This window comes from Scophthalmus maximus, chromosome 10 (assembly GCF_022379125.1).
Source record: "Scophthalmus maximus strain ysfricsl-2021 chromosome 10, ASM2237912v1, whole genome shotgun sequence".
Classification (NCBI taxonomy): domain Eukaryota; kingdom Metazoa; phylum Chordata; class Actinopteri; order Pleuronectiformes; family Scophthalmidae; genus Scophthalmus; species Scophthalmus maximus.
In genome coordinates, this window is record NC_061524.1 from 8,605,215 (window position 1) to 8,625,843 (window position 20,629).

A 20,629-nucleotide genomic window follows, 5' to 3' on the forward strand; every position below is an offset into this window, starting at 1 on the left:
TATTTATATAGCGCCTTTCAAATCAGCCATTAAAAAGTACTCCACACAAACTCAATTTAAAACAAATTTAAAAAGCATCAAAGACAAGAAGCACACGTATCGTTTTTTTAATAAAAAAAACAGCAAATAATAGATAGATAGATAGGTAGATATATAAAGCACACGAACCCTAAATAATTTATTTTGTTTTACAATTATTTGGAAAATATGTAAACAATATGTGAGAAATGTAAACTATGGCATCCGACTTTTTTTTCTATCTTCCCCTTTCCATCCGTTTCCCCGTTTAACGTCCTCTCTGATTGGTTCTCCCCAACGCTTCTAGCCAATCAGCCCCCGCCTGCTCCGGAGGAAGGAATAAATGCAAGATGGCTCCTCGTATAAAAACAGTCTTCTGGGTAGCTCTCAACGGGCAACTAAATAACTCTTTACACCGTGTTAGGTTGAAATACTTATCTACCAGGAGTGCTGAGGGGTAGCGCGTGCTATAGATTGATATGCGTGTGGTGCTTGGCGACATTTTGGTGCAGAAGATACCGAAGAGACAAGAGGGACAACTTTGAAGCCACGAATTGGTGGTGAAGTCGCGCTCTCTCCGGCAGACAGTCGGTGTGGTCCCAGGCAGCAGCCTGGGCCCTCGGCTAGCTAGCGGTAGCTGCTAAGTGGCTAATGACTTCGGCTACTGTTGTCGGTCGCATTGGAAACGTGAAACAGCAGAGAGGGAACATCCTCGAATGCCCGCTCGCCATTTGAATGCGGGACTTGAAGGGCCTTAACACTCGTGACCATGGCTGTATCGAGGTAAATGTGACGCTTATACTGACTATTTCCTATCTGTCTGGCTTCCCTTAACAATTGGCTAGCTAACCTGCTAATACCCGCTATCTCTTGATTTGGCGACGGCCGACTAACGATAGCTTCTAAGCTAACCGACCGGAGCGTTGTGGTGTAACCTGGTCACTACTCGTGGCTCGGGTTAGCAGGCCCGGGACGGACAGGGGCTCACACTTCAGTTCGGACTCGTGCTCAACTGCAGCTGCGACATTCATCTTAAAATGTAGCGTTTTACGCTAATGCTCTACCTTGTTGTAGACTTGCTAACCAACGTCAACCTACTGGGATGGGCTAGCAAAAGAAGCATGTGTGAAAACACGAGACGCCACCATTGGTTACCTGTGTAGTTATGAGACTCCAAGTCAGCGGCATCATATCTGGCAAGTGCCAAAGCCGGGCAAGTCGCAAGTTTGGAAGTGGTCATCTTCGACCAGTTAAGTTTTTGCAGTGCTCTTTGCAAGTGATGTGATTGTTGTGATCATTCCACGTGGTGTCAGGGGGTCTTGTTTTGCACAAATAAGTAGACCCATCTGCAGTTAAGCTCAAGTATTAGTGGTACCTGGGGGTCACGCCCTGTACACCTCTAATCTACTCCACTTTATTAATAGACTGCTAATGACCTCAGTGCCAGACCAGGATCACTAAACAGTTTACCTTGGTGCAAAGTCAAACCATTAATAGTACATGGTGGTTTAACACCATGCATCATCAGTGACAGAATGCATGCATGGCTAAAATGAAAGATACATGTCATATTAATGTGCACAAACAAAGGTTTGTTACATTCAGTTTTTCCGATTAGTTTCAAAGCTTGGCAATAGAGCAAATGGAACTTGGGTTGGAGGAACCAGGATGTTGGTTCAGTGCTGTGCATTGTGTCTTGTCTGCAAGGTTTCTGTTGACATTTCTTTTTTCTTTCCAACCTGTCATTAGACTTGATCGTTTGTTCATCCTGCTCGACACCGGAACAACACCGGTAACCAGAAAGGCGGCAGCCCAGCAGCTTGGAGAAGTGGTCAAACTCCACCCGCATGAACTCAACAACCTTCTTTCAAAAGTGTGTATTTTAATGTGTTCTATAAGACCACCATCAACCATGGAATGTTGTGCTATGTGTTGCTTGTTTTGTATTCTGTTTCCTTCTCTTTATAGGCCAGACAGTTTCAGTTGTATGTATGGTAAATTAGATGTATTTTTCTGTCAATTGTAAGGTCTTGACATACCTAAGGAGTCCCAACTGGGACACTCGAATAGCAGCAGGCCAAGCTGTTGAGGCCATTGTGAAGAATATTCCTGAGTGGGACCCGTCCCCCAAACCCAAAGAAGGTGAGCTCTTAGGCATGTTCATTATGCAGTGTCACATCATTTTGGACCATTATCATTACAACATTATATAAGAATATAAAAACACAGGTGAGATTGTTTTTCATAACACACTGACATTAGCAAGAAGAAGAAACCAATTTCCTCACTGATGAAGTGAGCGTTATGTCCTGACATTATTCTGAGTGATCGCATGAAAAAAATCACTATAAATGGACTTGAAAACACTAACATAGCAACATAATAAACAACCCATGATGCAACACTGTAAAAGACTATTGTAGGGCTGGGTGATACAGCCAAAAACGTTATCACAGTAAAAAATTTCATATCAGTTGATATCCATAATTATCAAAATAAATATCAAATCATTATTTCTTTAATAGGTTTAAAAAGGTTTTACAGTTAGATTGCTCTAAATGGAAAGGCACAATGGGGTGAAAAGAGGCCATTTGAAGCTTTTCTACATCAGTACAAATGTGCACAGATTCATTAAGTAGTTACAGGGACAAATGTGTAGCAGTGACTCTGGTGTTTGTTTCCTGTAGAGTCTTGCGAAGACTTGTCTCCAGAGGACTCCTCTTGTGACCGGTTGAGTTTCTACAACTTCGACATCTCTCGTCTACTCAAACATGGGGCCTCTCTGCTGGGATCTGCTGGGGCGGAGTTTGAGCTGCAGGATGACAAAGCTGGTTTGTAATAATTATTTTTTGTTTATGCGTTTTCAGCTGAAGTAACTTCCACACTGTTGCACTACTGAGAAATAAAAGAGTAGGTTGGTCATCGGCTCTTCTTTTTAGTACACTCACTGCACAGCTTAACAAACTAAATAGACTTTGTACACCAGATTTACTCCTCATCACTAAATAGGCGTACATGGAGAAATATCATTATTCATCACTGCTAATATTTTGAGCTGATTCTTAACATTTTGTCCTTGGCTGCATTTTTCCAGAGGGACACTTTGTTGCTCAGATAAACCATTATTCACCCCACAACTACATTTTACACCTCCATCCCTTTTCCGCACCTCATTTGTTCTCAGGAGAGATGGACCCTAAGGAAAGACTTGCTCGCCAGAGGAAGCTTCTTCAGAAGAAGTTGGGTCTGGACATTGGTGCCACTATCGGAATGGACACAGAGGAGCTATTCAATGACGAGGACCTTGACGATAACTGTCAACTAAGTGGACTTAGAGCCCATGGAAGCAAAGTCACAGCTGGATCCAGCTCCCGCAACCACGTTGTAAGTCCCGTTTTAGCAGTTGAGCTTATAATCAGAAGTTTTAGGGAGGAAGTTGGTGCCGTTTTTGCTCTGTCAGTAGTTGGGTGCTGCTGATTATCATCTTCTGACCTATTTGAATTAAGTAAAGATAAGACGGGCAGGATATAAGCCTCTATCGCTATGACAGAATGTTGCTGTGATGTGCCTGGTTACAGATGTGACTCTGAATGTGTTGTTATGTTAACACTTTGCATTGCAGCACCAAGGCTTGTCTTAACAGGCCATCATGCCGATTGTGTCATCTTCTCTATGGCCTGATGGGTCTTTGGATAATTTTTTCTCTCAGCCTGTCATGAGTCAACCTGGGTGGGTTGGTTTTGTGTCATGTGTCTGATTTTCTACGAGGCTTGTGTGCCTTTCCTGTTGCGAACAGATGAACACTGTTGGCCACATTTTAGTTTGAGAACTGGGGGGGAATCGTTTATATGGATGGGCTAAAACTTGTGTGTGTTTGTTCAGAAATGATTCAAAGTGTATAATCAGCTCCACTGTTTTTTGGTTTTCAGCCCATTCATGCTGCTGAGTTGATTGACTCAGAGTTCTGTCCAGGCATGAGCAATCGTCAGAGGAATAAGGCTAAGAGGATGGCTAAACTAGTGGCAAAACAACGATCCAGAGACGTGGATCCAAATGAAAAGAGGTGATTATGCAGACTCTTATTAGACCTACATGTTTGACTATGGCTGGAGAGTTTTCAGCATATCATGTATATTTCCTAAAAGACGTACCCTGGACGTAGAATGATTTATACTGGGTTTAATTATACAAACTGATGGATATTTGATTCTTCATATCCAGACAAATATGTTTTTCTTAGCATCAGTTTTCCAGCAGTTGGCAAGGTGTGGGCTCATTTGATCATGACAGATGTGGGTCTTTTTATCTGTAAAGTTAAAAGACCCACAGTTGGGTGAAATTCTTTACTCTGTGATCTCTTTATCTTTTTAGTAATGACAGTTTTGAGGGTGAACCTGAAGAAAAGCGAAGGAAAACCACCAATGTCATTATTGATCAACCGGCAACAGAGAATAAAGTCTTAATCGACAACGTTCCAGACAACTCCAGTCTTTCAGAAGAGGTATCAAGATACATTTTTTTCATCCCGATTTCAGTCCTTTTTAATAGTGGCTATCTGGTGATACAATATATAGATGTCGAAGAAACGGTCTGTGTTGTGGTTTTAATTGACGGCAGCGATGATCAAAACCGGCTCAAACTTAGGAAGCTGCTGCTGAAAGTTTTCTCACTGATTTGCTAACGATTGTTATCGTTAGAGCTTGGGGAACTTCTGTATCTTTCCATCCTCAGTTTCTGAACTCTCACGTCACCAACCAAATCAATATTTCACATTTACAAGCCTATTTTCATGAGCCAATGCAGCATGATACTGCACTGTAGAGTGTGATTCCCTCTATAAAGTATTAGTTCTTGGCCCCAATGCCACAGAATCTTCAACATTGGTACATCTTTTTTTTTCCACAAAGAAAAAAAATATACTCTGCTTTGGCTAAATTTTGGAATGCATGTAATTAGAAACAAAACAAAAAAAACAAGCTTCCTGAGAGAAATGTTCACCGTTGAGCCCTGAACTGGTATAAAAGACAATATAAAACATGTTTTGTAGAGTTGCAGCTGATGTTTCACCGTTTTTTTCTTCAGACACATGAGTGGCCTCTGGAGAGCTTCTGTGAAGAGCTCTGCAATGATGTCTTCAATCCTTCGTGGGAGGTAAAAACAGAGCATTTTTACACAATAGTATTAACTGTATACACATACATTGTATGTATGTGTTTTTCTATATATGATTGACTTCATTGAGCCCACAAAATGTATAATAAAAAAACACTGACCCAGAACACAAATTTTAACACCTTTTTTGTATGATAAATAAATAAATAATAAATAAATTGAACTGTGTGGTTGTTTGCAGATTCGTCACGGTGCTGGTACAGGTCTTAGAGAAATCCTCAAGTCCCAAGGCGCTGGGGGTGGAAAGTTGGTGGGAAGCACTGCAGAACAGGTATTTCTTATTCTTGTTCTTAGGAAGTTCAAACATTTTGGTGATGATCAAACGTGTCAAGAACTGTCTTGACATTTTCTTTTAGATGTTGCGACAGCATCAGGAGTGGATAGAGGACCTGGTCATCCGCTTACTCTGCGTCTTCGCTCTGGACCGCTTTGGTGATTTTGTATCAGATGAGGTCGGTGTTTTTACGATCTTCTAATTGACATTTGTGTACCATTTGCTCTACTACATTCTTCATGTTAGTTGTGACAAAATATAAATTTGTCTAATGTAAACAACAATGCAACATATAGCTTTAACAATGAACATCTGTTGGAGTTGTGCGGATTAAGCGTCATTGTAGTTGATATTTTATGTAGTCATGTTGTGTTTTGACTTTGTCCCATATTTCAGTAGTAATGTTCATTTTTAGCAGAGTGGGAAATCCTCTAAATAAATACTTAATTCAGCAAAAAAAACTTAAATCAGTGTATGGACTTTGTATAGTTTTGGTTTCAAGGTGTAAAAACCTATGGATGTAAAAAAGATTTGTCGATTTAAAGTAATATCACAAAATATTATAAAGACTTGAGACCTATGTCACCAAAATATATTGACAAAGAGTCTAACTAGTTATCTAGCTAAATTATTTTTGTTTATGTGGCTTGTTCATCTTATGTCTGTCTCCCTTTCCAGGTGGTGGCTCCTGTCAGGGAGACATGTGCCCAGACTCTTGGTGTGGCCCTTCGCCACATGAATGAAACTGGTGTTTCCATGACGGTGGACGTTCTGCTGAAGCTGCTTAAAGAAGACCAGTGGGAGGTCCGTCATGGAGGCCTGCTCGGCATCAAGTATGCCCTGGCTGTCCGGCAGGTACCACCTGCTTTTTGTGTAAATGATGAGGTGTTAAATAAGCGCGGCAGGGTTCTTCAGTGTATTTGATTTGAGCGCCATATGGTCATGAATTCAGACTGGGGGAGCCTGATATGTGTATGCACAAAAAAAGCTTTTTCTCTGGTCTGGGGGGTATATATGATCTTCATCCGTCTCTTCCCATGTGTGTTATTCAGGACTTGATCTCTGTGTTACTGCCCCGGGTGCTCCCTGCCATCACTGTCGGCCTACAGGACCTTGACGATGATGTCAGAGCTGTGGCGGCTTCATCCCTCATCCCTGTGGTGGAAGGCTTGGTACAGCTACTGCCCAGTAAGGTCAGAGAGGCAAAACAAGTGCCCTTAACCATCGAGTTGTCAGTCTCTGTCGACTCTCTCGGCTCAGTTATTTTTCATGCTGTCCTCGTTTTCGGCCCTAATTCAGTTGTAAAATCCTGTCTCTCAGGTGCCCTATATAGTGAACACACTATGGGATGCACTTCTAGACCTGGACGACCTCACTGCTTCCACCAACAGCATCATGACATTGCTGTCCTCACTGCTCACCTACCCACAAGTCCGACAGTGCAGGTTTGTATCATAACTGAGAGCAACAATAATTCATGTTGTAATATCTGTATTGCCCTAATGGTGCGTTCACAACAGACACAAATTACTAACATTGCAAATCTAAATCTATCTTTTTGGTCATTATGGTGAATGTAGGCAAATTGTGTCCTCTATATTATGTGATGTGTTGGTACTGGGAGATTTGCAAAACTCAATTTACATAAAGGCACCCAGTAAACATGTTAAAAATAGATTAGCACTGGCTTTTGTGATGCATTATAAAATGTTTTTTATAAAATCTTCTTAATGTGTGTTTACTTTTTTTCTCTATGCACCTTCTTGTCCACTCTAGCATGCAGCAGTCATTAACTGTCCTGGTTCCTCGTGTTTGGCCGTTCTTGAGACACACTATATCATCAGTGAGACGTGCAGCACTGGAAACTCTTTACACTCTGTTGTATAAAGCTGACCAGGTAAAGTTGACTAAGAACAAAAGGAAAACTCTTGACTCTTTTTTTTCACAGAATAACAGATGTATCAAAATATTGTTAAAACAATATAATGTTTTCTATTTGCTCTTTTATATTCACAAAAAGGTTTTGTTTTTTTTGGTTCTCATCTTTAATGCTAGCTAATATTTCTTTATCTGACAAAGTGGTGGTTTATGTATTTTGTTATTCAGAGCTGTGCAATGTGGATCAACCCCATCCTACAAGATATGCTCCGGCACATCTTCCAGTCCTGCATACTGGAGAGCAATGAAGAAATCCTTGAACTGATCCAAAAGGTTTGCTGCGTCCCCGACATTATAACTTGATCTGAGCAGTAAAACTAACTAGATGACCATAAGTGTTTTCTTCCAATTACAAGTTTTAATCATTTTTTTTCTTCTTTCTTGTTGTGTCCCTTGGTGCAGGTGTGGATGGAGCTGCTGTCTCAGGCCCCCCAGCAGTATGTGGTTGCAGCCAGCTGTCCGTGGATGGGTGCCTGGCTCTGTCTCATGATGCAGGCCTCACAGATTCCTATAGACCTGAACATGCTGCTGGAAGTGAAAGCTCGATCCAAGGTTGTACATTTCTTCACGGCTAAATCAGACATGGACTTAATTCTCATATTCTTCTGTTTTCAGCTGGACTTTTGTGTTTACAGTGTGTAAGGGCGTACAGTGGTTATGTCAGTATAATACAGCTCAGGATGGTAGGGGGCTTTGTGACGCCACACAAAATGAGTGCAGCTCAGGGAGGTTTCTGGGCGGCAGACTAGCAGACAGTGTGAAGGCCACAGGAGAATCTTACAGCTATGGTTTGTGTGATTTTTCAGCCAAAAGAGCTTTGGAAAAGTGAACAGTCTTGAGGACACAAAAATACGGCAGAAAAGTCACATTCAACCCAACAAGTAACTTGATACCCAATTGATTTAACATGTTTGTATATTAAAAAGGTGTCAGCAATGATGGCAACAAGCTGCCTTTTTGTTTTTCCAAGGAACATTCATAATGCCACATGCAAATGATGTATAGTTCCAGTTAATTTACTTGTAATAATGAACGTTGTGCTGATGCAACAGGACAAGGCTGGTGCAAAGGCTCGACTGGGGTCCAATCAGGTGAAGGAAACGGTCCAGGAGTATATCGCAGGGGCTGAGACTGTGACGGACGACTCTGTGACGAGGGACTACGTCGTGGTTCGAGCTCGCCTCATGGCTGCCAAGTAAGTTTTGACTGTTGCACTAGAAAGAGAATATTCACTTAAAACTGACTTTCTCTCAAGAAAAAAAAAAACTGTTTGAATGCCAGATATAGTTCTTTAAAATGCTAATAGTCCTGATGGTGTTTCCCTGCTCTCTTTGTATCTCCAGATTGCTGGGGGCTCTGTGTAGGTGTATCTGTCACCCTCAGCTCAATGCTTCATCTCAGGAGATCCGACCAGCCGAGTCTTTGGGCCAGCTGTTGCTCTTCCACCTCAACTCCAAGTCTGCCCTGCAGCGCATAGCTGTGGCTCTGGTGCTTTGCGAGTGGGCTGCACTGCAGAAGGTGAAAAGCTGGGGCTCTGAGTTGTTTACTGTAGGAATCATTACAAAATGGAACACTCTTTTTTTAGATGTGGTGTGAGAATAACAACCTTTCCAATTTCTCTCTCTCAGGATTGCCAGGTGGTGTCATCCATGGTGCAACCTCGTCTTCTGGCCATTCTGTCTGAGCAGTTGTACTACGATGAAATCGCCATCCCCTTCACACGCATGCAAAATGAGTGCAAGCAGCTCACCGCTTTGCTGGCCGATTCTCAAATAGATCTTCAAGACCGCCTCAACTGTAGCGTTTTCACCATTGACCAAGCTAGTGAACTGGTGAGGCAATAACTCAAAAACTATAAATGATTTTTGAACAGGCATGTGAATCCATAAACTTCACCCCAATGTCAGTAACTACCTGTCTAGTGCGTAGAGTGTGAAACGACTTTAGCTCTTCATCAAACAGGGGAGACTTATCATTTAGTGTTAAATGTTTTATTTTGGTTTTATAAATAATAAATTGAAAGCGAACTAAAAATGAATCACGGGAGGACCAGCAACATTAAATATAGCAAACGTTTGTATCGTAATTATCACATTGAGCTGTCATAGTATTTCGCTGCTATCATCATGTCCAACTGTAATTTGTTTTCAGTCCCTGGACCGACAGCTCTGGTATTAATGATTTGGTACCCAGGTGATTCTCAGCTCCAAAGGTTAATGGATATTGCACTCTTTAACAGGTTGCTCTTATTCCAGTCACTCACTTTCTCCTCTCAATTTTTTCCTAGGTTACCACCGTCTTTACAGAGTCAACAGCAGGTCTGAGCGTGACGTCTAAGCCGTGGCAGGCGCTGGACAGTAAGCGGCAGCAGGCTCAGGCGACAGTGGTGGAGACCAACGCGGAATGGCAGCAGCTGCATCTGCGCGTCCACATGTTCACAGCATGCGCTGTCATCAACCTGCAAGTGCTTCCTGACAAGCTTAACCCACTGGTCCGGCCTTTGATGGAGGCAATCAAGCGGGAGGAAAACACCCTGATTCAGGGTTACACAGCTGCTTTTATATCCAAGCTGTTGCAGCAGTGTGCTGGACGCTCGCCTTGCCCCAACCCCAAGATCATCAAAAACCTCTGTGCCTCGGCCTGCGTGGACTCGTCAGTCACACCATCGTCCGCCTGCCCCGTGCCCCCCACACAGGAAAATGCCAAAGGTAAGAGCAGTTGAAGCTTTGGCATATTTTCAGCAATTTTACCAGACCCATCAGCTACCAACGTGATTGAAACTGTTTCACTGATGTTTTTTAAGAGTGACTTTAAACTGCTGCTGACCATGTTCCTCAGGTGGTGGGTTGGAAAAAGACTGCATGCATCACATGGTCAACAAAACCCGCGGCATCATCACACTATATCGTCACCAAAGAGCAGCATTTGCTGTCACTAGTAAGAGGGGGCCCGCTCCTAAAGCCCCGAAGCCCCCCTCAACAGAGCTTCCTCCTGGCAGCACCATCAGCACCGATAATGATGAGGTACAGAGGGTTTAACGGAACAAGAACATTTCTCCCACTTGGCTCATCTTGACCGCAGTTTGTGTTGACCCCTTTTTTCCTTCTATGCTTTGTTCCTTATAGAGCAGGAAGCCATTTCTTATTCAGAGAAGAGGGGCAGAGTTCTCCCTTACAACTGTTGCCAGGCACTTCAGTGAAGACCTCACCAAGTCTCTTCCTTACCTCTGGGAGAACACCGTGGGACCGTTGAGGACAGCGGTGACGGAAAATCAATGCATCGGTGTGTTGATTGGATGGATTATTAGATTTTAAGTCTTCGATAGACTTCTGCGACGAAACTTATAAACTCTTATAAACTAACGAGGTCAAATAGTCTTCTAGCAAGCATTATCATTGGCTTGTAGACTTTTAGTCCTTTAATGGACTTGCGTGCAGCTAACTGTAGCATGTTGGGTTCAAAATATTGTAATTTGGACAATTACATTTTGCTGTTTAGTCTCTGTGTTTCAGCACATACAATTTGAAATCTATAACAGGAGCCATACGAAGTTTGACACATGAGGTCATTTTGATAAAGGTTAAGTTTTGTTTCATCATTCTGTGAAGCTATGTTCCAGTTCCCTAGCGGTTTCTTTTTGTGAACTGCAGCCTGGCCTGTCTGTGTTTGAGGTTTACCAGAGGTTTGGATCTCGTGGTGAAACCTCTGGGGTTTTTGGTTAAGAAGTCGTCTCTTAATCGTTGACAAGGAAAGAACCGCCTACAATACTTGATATAATTATTGACTTGCTGTGAAGCAATCATTTTCTGGTCCTCCACAAAACTTTGCGTTTACATTTGGTAATATGCTTAACTGTTGATTTTGGTAAAACAAACTACCTGGATTTCTTTCTGATAGATCAATGCTTTGTTGTAATCTCTTTTGTGTAACTTTGAGTCAACACCCAGCTGCTCAAGAAACACTTAAAAGAATTGTCCAATTACGTTTTAACTCCTGCAATTTCGGAACGGCTGTCTCATATACACTTCTTTCTAAACTGACTTAAACCTACTGGAGTGAAATATCTGTTCAAATTGTGAAGAACAGTAATATGTAACTGTCCATGTACTTGATGTACTCTGAGTGACCATGTCCCATTGAATCACTGTGTGTCTCTTGTGTGTTCTAGACAGACAGGTCCAGCTGGAGAGGGGAGACGCTGCAGCCCAGGATTTGGTCAACTCTCTGCAAGTTCTGGAGGTCATCGCTGGGGCCATGGCTCCTGAACTGAAACCGTTGGTATGATTGACTCTCCAAGACTGCTCCATCATACTTGCAAGAGTAGTTGAACAGCATTCAGTATGGCAACAGCATGTAAAACGACTAGATGATTGATCAAGTGTCTTTATGGTGTACTGCAGTTACTGGAGCACCTACCGCATCTGTTCACCTGCCTGCAGCACCCATACACAGCGGTGCGTCACATGGCCGCGCGCTGTGTGGGCGTGCTCAGTAAGCTGGCAATGCTGGAGACCATGAACAGTTTCCTTGAGCGCGTCCTCCCATGGTTAGCTGCCATTGAAGACTGCACCAAACAGGAGGGAGCCATCGAGGCTTTAGCCTGTATCCTTCACATAAAATCTTGAGATTCCATTTTCATAATTTTAGATGTAGTATGATAGAAATGCACTCCATTGCAGATTAGAAGTAATGCTGTTTTAAAACTAATCGTGAGTGTGAAGGAGGGTTAGTCGGGATTTTGAGGTTGCTGCTGTGTCATTTCTGTACAATACTTTCCTTGACCAACGTCCCAACCAGGTGTCATGGAGCAGCTGGATGTGGACATCGTACCGTACATTGTGCTGCTGGTTGTACCAGTTCTGGGCCGTATGAGCGACCCCAGTGACAGCATTCGTTTTATGGCCACGCAGTGCTTTGCCACACTCATCCGGCTTCTTCCGCTAGAGGTAAGATCACTCGAGCCAAAGCTTTTAAACAAACAAAACGGACTGATATCATAGTTAAGTGTCTGAAGGAAATGTTTTGTTTTTTTCCTATTGTCTACAGGCGGGTATACCAGACCCTCCAGCCATGTCTGCAGATCTTATCCGCCAGAAAGCCAGAGAACGCCACTTCCTGGAGCAACTGTTGGATAGCAGAAAGTTGGAGAACTATAAGATCCCTGTGCCCATTAAGGCTGAGCTCAGGAAGTACCAGCAGGTGTGTGTTGTGTTTTCTGGGTTCACACTCCGATACCTCCTCAGGCATTCGATAAAAGATTCACACCCTGTGTTTTATCACACTCAGACACAAAACACTAAATGTTACTGGAGTTGTTTGTCCTGCCTCTACACCTCGAGCATGAACAATTTTCTGCCAGATTCAGGCATTGCTTTATATGCTGCAGGCTGGCGACAACAGAGATGCTGACAAGAAATGTTTATTTTATTTTTTGGCCGAGTAAATTTAAAGCAGTCAAATGGAGATGGGGTGTGTCTATAAATGTTGGTTTCTGGTAGCTCTGCCGAGAGCAGCCATCCATCTCTTTAATGGAGCGGAGCAGAAATCCAGTTTAAATTCTACTGCCGTTGGGCAACCTGCTGCTGCCAGGTCCCTGACATTTCAACCTTAACTGACTTAGGAGAAAATGTCACTCTGAAATGGAACGGGTGTTTTTTCCTGTCCGCTCGGTGTTGATGTGTCTCCTCTTGCAGGACGGCGTGAACTGGCTCTCCTTCCTGAACAAATACAAGCTGCACGGGATCCTGTGTGATGACATGGGTCTCGGGAAGACGCTGCAGTCCATCTGCATTCTGGCAGGAGATCACTGCCTCAGGTAAACAGTCCCAGCGGCACCATCACCATTAGTAATGTTTGACTTCCATTGGTTCAGTGTCAGCGCACTGACCCAGCTCCTCTGTCAGATGACACATTGAACCATCACTCGTGTGACGTTCAATCTACAGCACATCTGTATATCTTAAGAACATTCATAGTTTAAGTGCAATGTGTATTTAAATATCCTATTCATCTGAGAAGCTTTTATATGTAAAAGCTTACTGATTACTTTATCATAATATAAATTAAGACTTGCTTTCTTTCCTTATAATTTTTAACTTGATCATAACAATTGGTAATACAGAAAAATCCCTAGCTATAGATTCTGACGTCAGTGAGAATGAAGGAGCTGGAGTGCAGTGACCTGCTGCTGAAAAAGCTTATCAATGTAAAATGTTAACTAAACTATTAAAACTATTAAAGTGTTGTGTCCAGTGCTTTCAACCAATTCACAAAGCAGCGTGTGACAATTTCAAAATCAACAGATTTGTCCCAGTTCTAATGCACTGGTCTGGTCTGGTTTTCCTCTTTGTCCTTTTTATGTTTTGAAGTCCTATGTTAGTGAACTTGACTCAGTCTCCTGTATGTTTGATGTTCTATTCAGGGCACAAGAATATGCCAAGACAAAGGCCGCAGACTGCAGCCCCCTGCCCTCCCTGGTGGTCTGTCCTCCCACACTCACTGGCCACTGGGTGGATGAAGTGGGCAAGTTCTGCAGCAGAGAATACCTCAACCCACTGCACTACACAGGGCCTCCTACAGAACGGATGCGGTAAGAACCATTCTGTTTTTAGAAAACTTAAATGGGCACATTAACCATATTCTCTTGCAACAGATCAAGGCTTGTGTAATAAAGATTGGGTCCATGATTATATGATAAATATTTTCGTGACATTTGTGTAAAGCTAATCTAACAAATTAACGTCGTCTTCTTTTAGGTTGCAACACCTTGTGAAGAAACACAATCTAGTTGTAGCCTCTTATGATGTTGTACGTAATGACATCGACTTTTTTAGGTGAGTACTTTCCCGCTTATGATAATATTAATCAATCCATATCATTATTGATTAAAATCTGGTTTTGTGTTTTGTGTTAAAAATATCTTTTAAATTTTTTTCAGAAATATCAAATTCAATTACTGTATTCTTGACGAGGGTCATGTCATCAAGAACGGGAAAACCAAACTTTCCAAAGCCATTAAGCAGTTGGCGGCCAACTTCCGGGTCATCTTGTCAGGAACACCCATTCAGGTGAGATGCCATCTTACACCTCAAGCGTATTGGCCTTATGAAACTGTAGCTCTTTACTTGCATGTTGTCCAGGCAAATAATTTCCCCGCCGTTTTCTATTCCCAGAACAACGTACTCGAGCTCTGGTCGTTGTTTGACTTCCTCATGCCGGGGTTCCTCGGAACAGAGCGGCAGTTTGCTGCGCGCTACGGTAAACCCATCTTGGCCAGCCGCGACGCCAAAAGTTCCTCGCGGGAACAGGAGGCAGGTGTGTCAGCTCTCCGTCCTTGTCAAAACAATGCTTACAGTGTTGTTGTTTTTTTTTTGCTTTCTCATTAATGTCTTTTCTAATAATACAATTAGGATTATTAACTGTGGTTAATCTCGGTTTCTCCCTCTAGGTGTCCTGGCGATGGAGGCCCTACATCGCCAGGTGCTCCCCTTCCTTCTGAGGAGGATGAAGGAGGACGTCCTCCAGGACCTTCCTCCTAAAATCATACAGGATTATTACTGCAACTTGAGCTCTTTACAGGTACTTGTCGTCCTAATGGACAGTGCTCACGGGCAAACATTTGGTCCGCCACTATCGACACAGAAACTACTGCTTTTATTTCTTGCACTTGGTTGTAGTTATTGTGACTAAAGGCATCCCATGTAAGTTTAATTCATCATAAAGGGAAAAAAAATGCGTGGATAATTCTACTTTGGAAGTAAGGTGACTGATTTTTCCACAGTAACCACGGCTGAATGATGGTACAGTCTCGGTGTAACAACCTGGTATGTTTCCTCACCACCTGCAGGTTCAGCTGTACGAAGACTTTGCCAAGTCTCGAGCCAAGGCCAGTGTGGAGGACAGCATCTCTGTGTCTTCCACAGAAGAGGAGGAGAAGCCCAAGCTGAAGGCCACGGGCCACGTCTTCCAGGTGCTAAGTTTCATTCTCAATATTTATCTCTTTGGAGAAGTAAATGTAAACCTGAGAGTAAAGGTGCGTGTGTTTGTACTGAGTGTCTCCTTGAGGACAGATGTGTTGAATTTATTTCCCTCCTCCTTTGTGCACAAGATGAATAAAACCGAGCCACTCGTGGAAAACTGCTTCCTAAGCTAATTTCAGACATGAGCTCCGGAAAATGTCTGGAAAATTGATTCTGCGGATTTTACGGAGTTTGCCTTTCCCATATTAAGAACACAGCAAGAGAGTTCCAGTCCGACGTGTTAACAACAGCAGGATGATTTACACTAAACATTCCACTCACATGGGCTCACTCAGACATTTTACAAGGGGGGCTGGCAGGAAACTTTCAGGAAAATCCAGAACACTGGACTATTTGCTCACCTGAAAGCAGCTATAGTGTTAGAGGTCAAAAACTCCACAGGTTACCTTTATTTTAATTTTTCATATGATTTTAGTTTTATTGAGTAGATGTGTAGTAATTAAATTAGTTATTTTTCTTTCTTCATTCTGACTCCTTCCTCTCTCCTGGTTTTCAGGCCCTGCAGTACCTGCGGAAGCTTTGTAACCACCCCAGCTTGGTCTTGACCCTGCAGCATCCAGAGTACAAACGCATCACCGAGCAGCTGGCGTGTCAGAACTCCAACCTGCGGGACATTCAGCACGCGCCCAAACTCTCCGCTCTCAAACAAGTAATGAGGGGATCATGACAGAATCATAAGTGAAACCCATCGGGACACATTTCTGATCAGATTGTTGGTATCCTGATGATCAACTCTGTTCCCCAGTTGTTGCTGGACTGTGGTCTTGGTGGTGGCGGGGGATCGGAGGGAGGTCCTGAGGCCGTGGTGGCCCAGCATCGCGTGCTCATATTCTGTCAGCTGAAGAGCATGCTGGACATTGTGGAGCACGACCTGCTGAAACCCAAACTGCCCAACGTCACCTACCTGAGGCTGGACGGCAGCGTGCCGGCTGGCCATCGCCACGCCATCGTCTCCAGGTCGGTGGATTGATTTTTTTTTTTTTACAGTTGTACATGTTGATGATAACAAGCTGCTGCTGCTGCTGGTTGTTGTGAGTGTGAACTCATTTCCTCTCTCTGTCACTCAGGTTTAACAATGACCCTTCCATCGACGTGCTGCTGCTCACCACCCACGTCGGTGGGCTTGGTCTGAACCTGACGGGAGCTGACACTGTGGTGTTTGTTGAACATGACTGGAACCCCATGAGGGACCTGCAAGCCATGGACCGTGCTCATAGGATAGGACAGGTACTGTAGACGGATACACTTCTAACATGCAACAAAATACAGGAGAGAGACACACACACACACACACACACACACACACACACACACACACACACACACACACACACACACACACACACACACACACACACACACACACACACACACACACACACACACACACACACACACACACACTCGGCTACATGTTAACAACGTCATTGACCACTATTGTTGGACGTAAACGGTTTGGGCTGTGTTTCTCTACAGCACATGGAAATTATTTCATAGATTTAAAATGCACAAAGGTGATACCGAATCCAAGACGCTTCTGCAGCTGCACAGTAGGAAGCGACTTGTTCATCAGCGTTTCCTCGTTGCATTATTAAACTTGGCCTTTAGACAGCCTTGGATTGTGTGACATTGCTGCTCTTTGTCTGAAACCAGCGATGCAAAATGAACCAAATGACAATGACCGGGAGGCAGACTGTCCAACAACGTCTCGGTACGGCGTGTTCACATTCACGCCGTACATGTTTGTTTTGTCTCGTGCAGAAACGGGTCGTGAACGTGTACAGGCTGATCACACGGGGCACGCTGGAGGAGAAGATAATGGGTCTGCAGAAATTCAAGATGAGCATCGCCAACACGGTCATCAGCCAAGACAACGCCAGCCTGCAGAGTATGGGCACCGACCAGCTCCTCAACCTCTTCAGTCTTGACAAGGTGACGCCTCACACGTGTTTCAGGGAGCCCAATTCAGTAAATTCTTGTCAAGATTTTTTTTTTTTACATTGTGGATCTTATCTGCTGTCAACACAGTCGACGCACAACTAAAGGAACTTTAGAACTATTTCATTATTAATATTCATTTGTGAACAGCAAACTACAGCTTAATCCGGACCTTTTCCAGAGTTCATGTCTGAAGAGGGCTTGATAGAGTGTTTGTAGTTTTCTGCAGATCAGTCTAAATAGGAAAAAAAGCATCTGATAGAATTCCTGTTTGCTCAGTCCTGTGCATGCCTGACACACAAACACCACTTTGCTGAACTTTATCATTGTGTGTAAATGTGTTTCAGGATGAGAAGGGTGAGCAGACGGCGTCGACCTCGGGTAAGGACTCCATGAAGTCGGTGCTGGACGGCTTGGGAGAGTTATGGGACCAGCAGCAGTACGACACAGAGTACAACCTGGACAGCTTCATGCACTCGCTGCAGTAGCAGCCCACGCAAGCCTCCATGTGCCGGCCAAGCAGGACCTGGTCAGAGCCCGAGGAGGACCCCCCCCCCACACACACACCGCTGCAGTTATCTGCCCCATTCCGAAGTCCACGTCACTTTCTCAAAGGTTACTGTAAGGAATCACTGATGGCTAATGGTTAAGCAATAACTAACAGCCAAAACAAGAACTAAATCCACACGTTACTGCTCCAAAAAATGACACGTATGCCGCACCAGCGTTGAAACATTTTCTTTTAATGTTTCTGAGCATTATCAGACATCATGACCTCCACGCAGGTTTTCAACAAATCTGCAAACAGAACATAAGGCGCGCCGACAACGTACTGTTGGTAACAGACGTCTCCAGTGTTAGTTTAGCTAACGGCAGTGTCACTGCTGTGTACAGTGATGTCACTGCTCTCGAGGCCTCCGGTGTGTCATAATTATGCTTTACAGTAAATGGCACCAGGTGCTGCTCTCACAGCCCGCCGCCCTCCTCTTATGTCGGATTGCCAGAGTAAACAGTGTTAACCGCTTCAGACACCGTTACCCAGTCGCACCAACCCTCTCTCATCTGCCATCACAAAGTCTTAAGAAGCACTGCTGTACCCACGCACGCCTTCCAATACCTCTCTGTAAAACCCCGGGATACAAACATGTTTTTGTACGACAAAAAGGAAACGGGGGGGTGAGTGCCAAGCTCGCTGGAGGAACCACAGAATGGCATCGTGTTCTGGCTTTTTATAGCACATCAGTGACGATTGTGCTCAACAAGATGACTCCTCCAGGTTGCACTACTTTTTTTTTTTTTCTTTTTTTTTTACCCTCGTCGGGAGAATCCTTTCACACGACCTGTGGCCATCAAGAGGCTCTGGTGGAGAAATAATCAATGTTTTCTAGTGTGGGGAGAGAAAAAAAAAACAACAACTTGGGACAGCACTGCACTTGAAGCAGCATTATAGAGACGCTGAAACTGGTACCTGAAACTTGTCACAAGTGTTTTAAAATAATGATAGACTTGTACATATGTCTGTAATTGCTGCTCTTTGTTTATGAGCGTGGAATTGTAATAAATTCTGCAGACCTTTGAACGCCAGATCTTTTCTTTGCATGTTCATGGTAATGGCCAGTAGATGGTGTGGGTTATACACCCAGAAATATTAATATTGATTAGATGTTAAGTTAAGAAAAAAATGCAGGCACTGCAGCAGGTGTCACCAGGATTATATAAAATATATATATTAATTATTTATGTTGGCCTTGAAGTTTGAGTTTTCATAATTCATTCTTGCTACAACAGGGGACTTTGTGGTGAGTTTACTTTGTCTGCATCAGGGTCAAGATGAGTGGAATTATATAGAGAATCCAAATACCACATTGTGTAATTGCGCCTACATATTGTTGACATTTAAATACAGATAAATGTATAGCTTCAAAAACCATCAATAATCAAGTTTCCAGAAAATTAAATCAAGTCATGTGACCAGAAGAACAAATCCTGCTTTCACTATATGCGCTAGTTGGTTCATATGTACAAGTTTGTTGTTGGCGTCTGAATTTTTCTGGATAAAATTTTAATAAATTGAAAACAATTTTGAAACTTAGTTCTTTAGGTCAGAATTTATTGCTCAACATTTAGCTCGTGATTTGGTCGAAAGCTACAGAGCGTCTACTTGTGATGAAGTTGTCGGATATGGTGATGTTTCGTCATATTATTGCCTCTATCTGAATCTAAGGAATGAATATAACGACAGTAAATTGCCAAAGGCATAATGCAGAAATAGTAGAGGTCAGCGCCCTGGTTCGTAAAAGGACAGATGGGGGGAATGAAGCCATGCAAAAGACCACAGGGTTTCACAGCGTCATACAACTACGTTTAATAAGATTTGCTTATTAGTACAGAAAAAGGAAAAAATTAAGATGGGAACCACAATCTCTGAAGCAGTGGTAAGCGTTAGCAGCGTCGAGCTCGCATGTTTCCAAATCACAGTTATTACTGCAAGAAGTTCAGACAACCAGACGTCCAGGTCAACAGTCTCAAAGGCCTCGCCAAGATAGAACCAGTATGTTCAAGTCAGGAAATCAAAAATGAGGAAATAAAACGCACAGAAGCCTTCATTAACAACAGAAAATTACAATTACAAGTAGTGGGATGTTGGTTTAAAAAAAAAGAAAGAAAAAGCACCAGTCTTTTTTTCATCTATTTTGAGGTCACAACATGATGAGACCTACAGTGTTTACCTACCCAGAGAACGCCCATGAAGCATACGTGAATATACAGTTACACTACCCAAGTCTAGTTACATGAAATTACATACGTATATCTATAGAGAGGAATATAGAAAATGGTTGCCATCATCCAAATCTTTTTTTTTTTTTTTCCATTTGCACATACACTTTTTGTTTCTTACAAGTTCAGGTATAAATGATTTTGATATGCGAGAGGGAAAAACAAAAGAAGGCCAGGAGACGGATCAACACTTGGTGGTGAATAATACAGAGTCTTAGGAGAGAAAGGAGTGACATGAGCGGTGGTTAGTTTTATAGCATCCGCTGTAAAACTGGTTAGAAAAGGTCAGCCACAAATAACATTCTCACTTTTAGATAAAGACTGTCAGAGGAAGGGACGTCAAATAAAACAAAAATACATTTCAAGACGGGAATTAAAGAAAAATTCTTGTTATTTTTGGGAAATGTGATTATTTGCGAAGTTAAATGAGAATATCGACGCCCCGCTCCCCTCTCTCTCAAGCTTGAGTCTG

At 43.0% G+C, this 20,629-nt stretch overlaps 1 protein-coding gene across 1 annotated transcript; it reads left to right on the forward strand.

Moving 5' to 3' along the window:
* Positions 1 to 360: 360 nt before the first annotated feature.
* Positions 361 to 18,958, forward strand: btaf1 (BTAF1 RNA polymerase II, B-TFIID transcription factor-associated). The gene is made up of 38 exons (XM_035605694.2): positions 361 to 801; positions 1,768 to 1,891; positions 2,046 to 2,160; positions 2,706 to 2,849; positions 3,203 to 3,402; positions 3,948 to 4,081; positions 4,390 to 4,519; positions 5,101 to 5,169; positions 5,372 to 5,461; positions 5,547 to 5,642; positions 6,143 to 6,319; positions 6,517 to 6,657; positions 6,785 to 6,909; positions 7,241 to 7,361; positions 7,571 to 7,675; positions 7,805 to 7,954; positions 8,455 to 8,597; positions 8,746 to 8,920; positions 9,031 to 9,234; positions 9,690 to 10,110; positions 10,241 to 10,425; positions 10,528 to 10,684; positions 11,571 to 11,680; positions 11,803 to 12,004; positions 12,200 to 12,348; positions 12,449 to 12,601; positions 13,096 to 13,217; positions 13,824 to 13,991; positions 14,158 to 14,235; positions 14,340 to 14,469; positions 14,575 to 14,716; positions 14,850 to 14,980; positions 15,249 to 15,371; positions 15,938 to 16,090; positions 16,187 to 16,398; positions 16,509 to 16,668; positions 17,203 to 17,373; positions 17,727 to 18,958. Exons 1-38 carry the CDS (start codon positions 788 to 790, stop codon positions 17,865 to 17,867), a joined length of 5,565 nt encoding a protein of 1,854 aa, XP_035461587.1. The 5' UTR covers positions 361 to 787; the 3' UTR covers positions 17,868 to 18,958.
* The last annotated feature ends 1,671 nt before the right edge of the window (positions 18,959 to 20,629 follow it).

Excerpts from the sequence above, each read along its gene's own strand:
- btaf1 (XM_035605694.2), top strand. Across the intron at positions 7,362-7,570 it reads TGTTGTATAAAGCTGACCAG|AGCTGTGCAATGTGGATCAA; the intron begins GTAAAGTTGACT and ends TTTGTTATTCAG. Across the intron at positions 14,236-14,339 it reads AATGACATCGACTTTTTTAG|AAATATCAAATTCAATTACT; the intron begins GTGAGTACTTTC and ends AATTTTTTTCAG.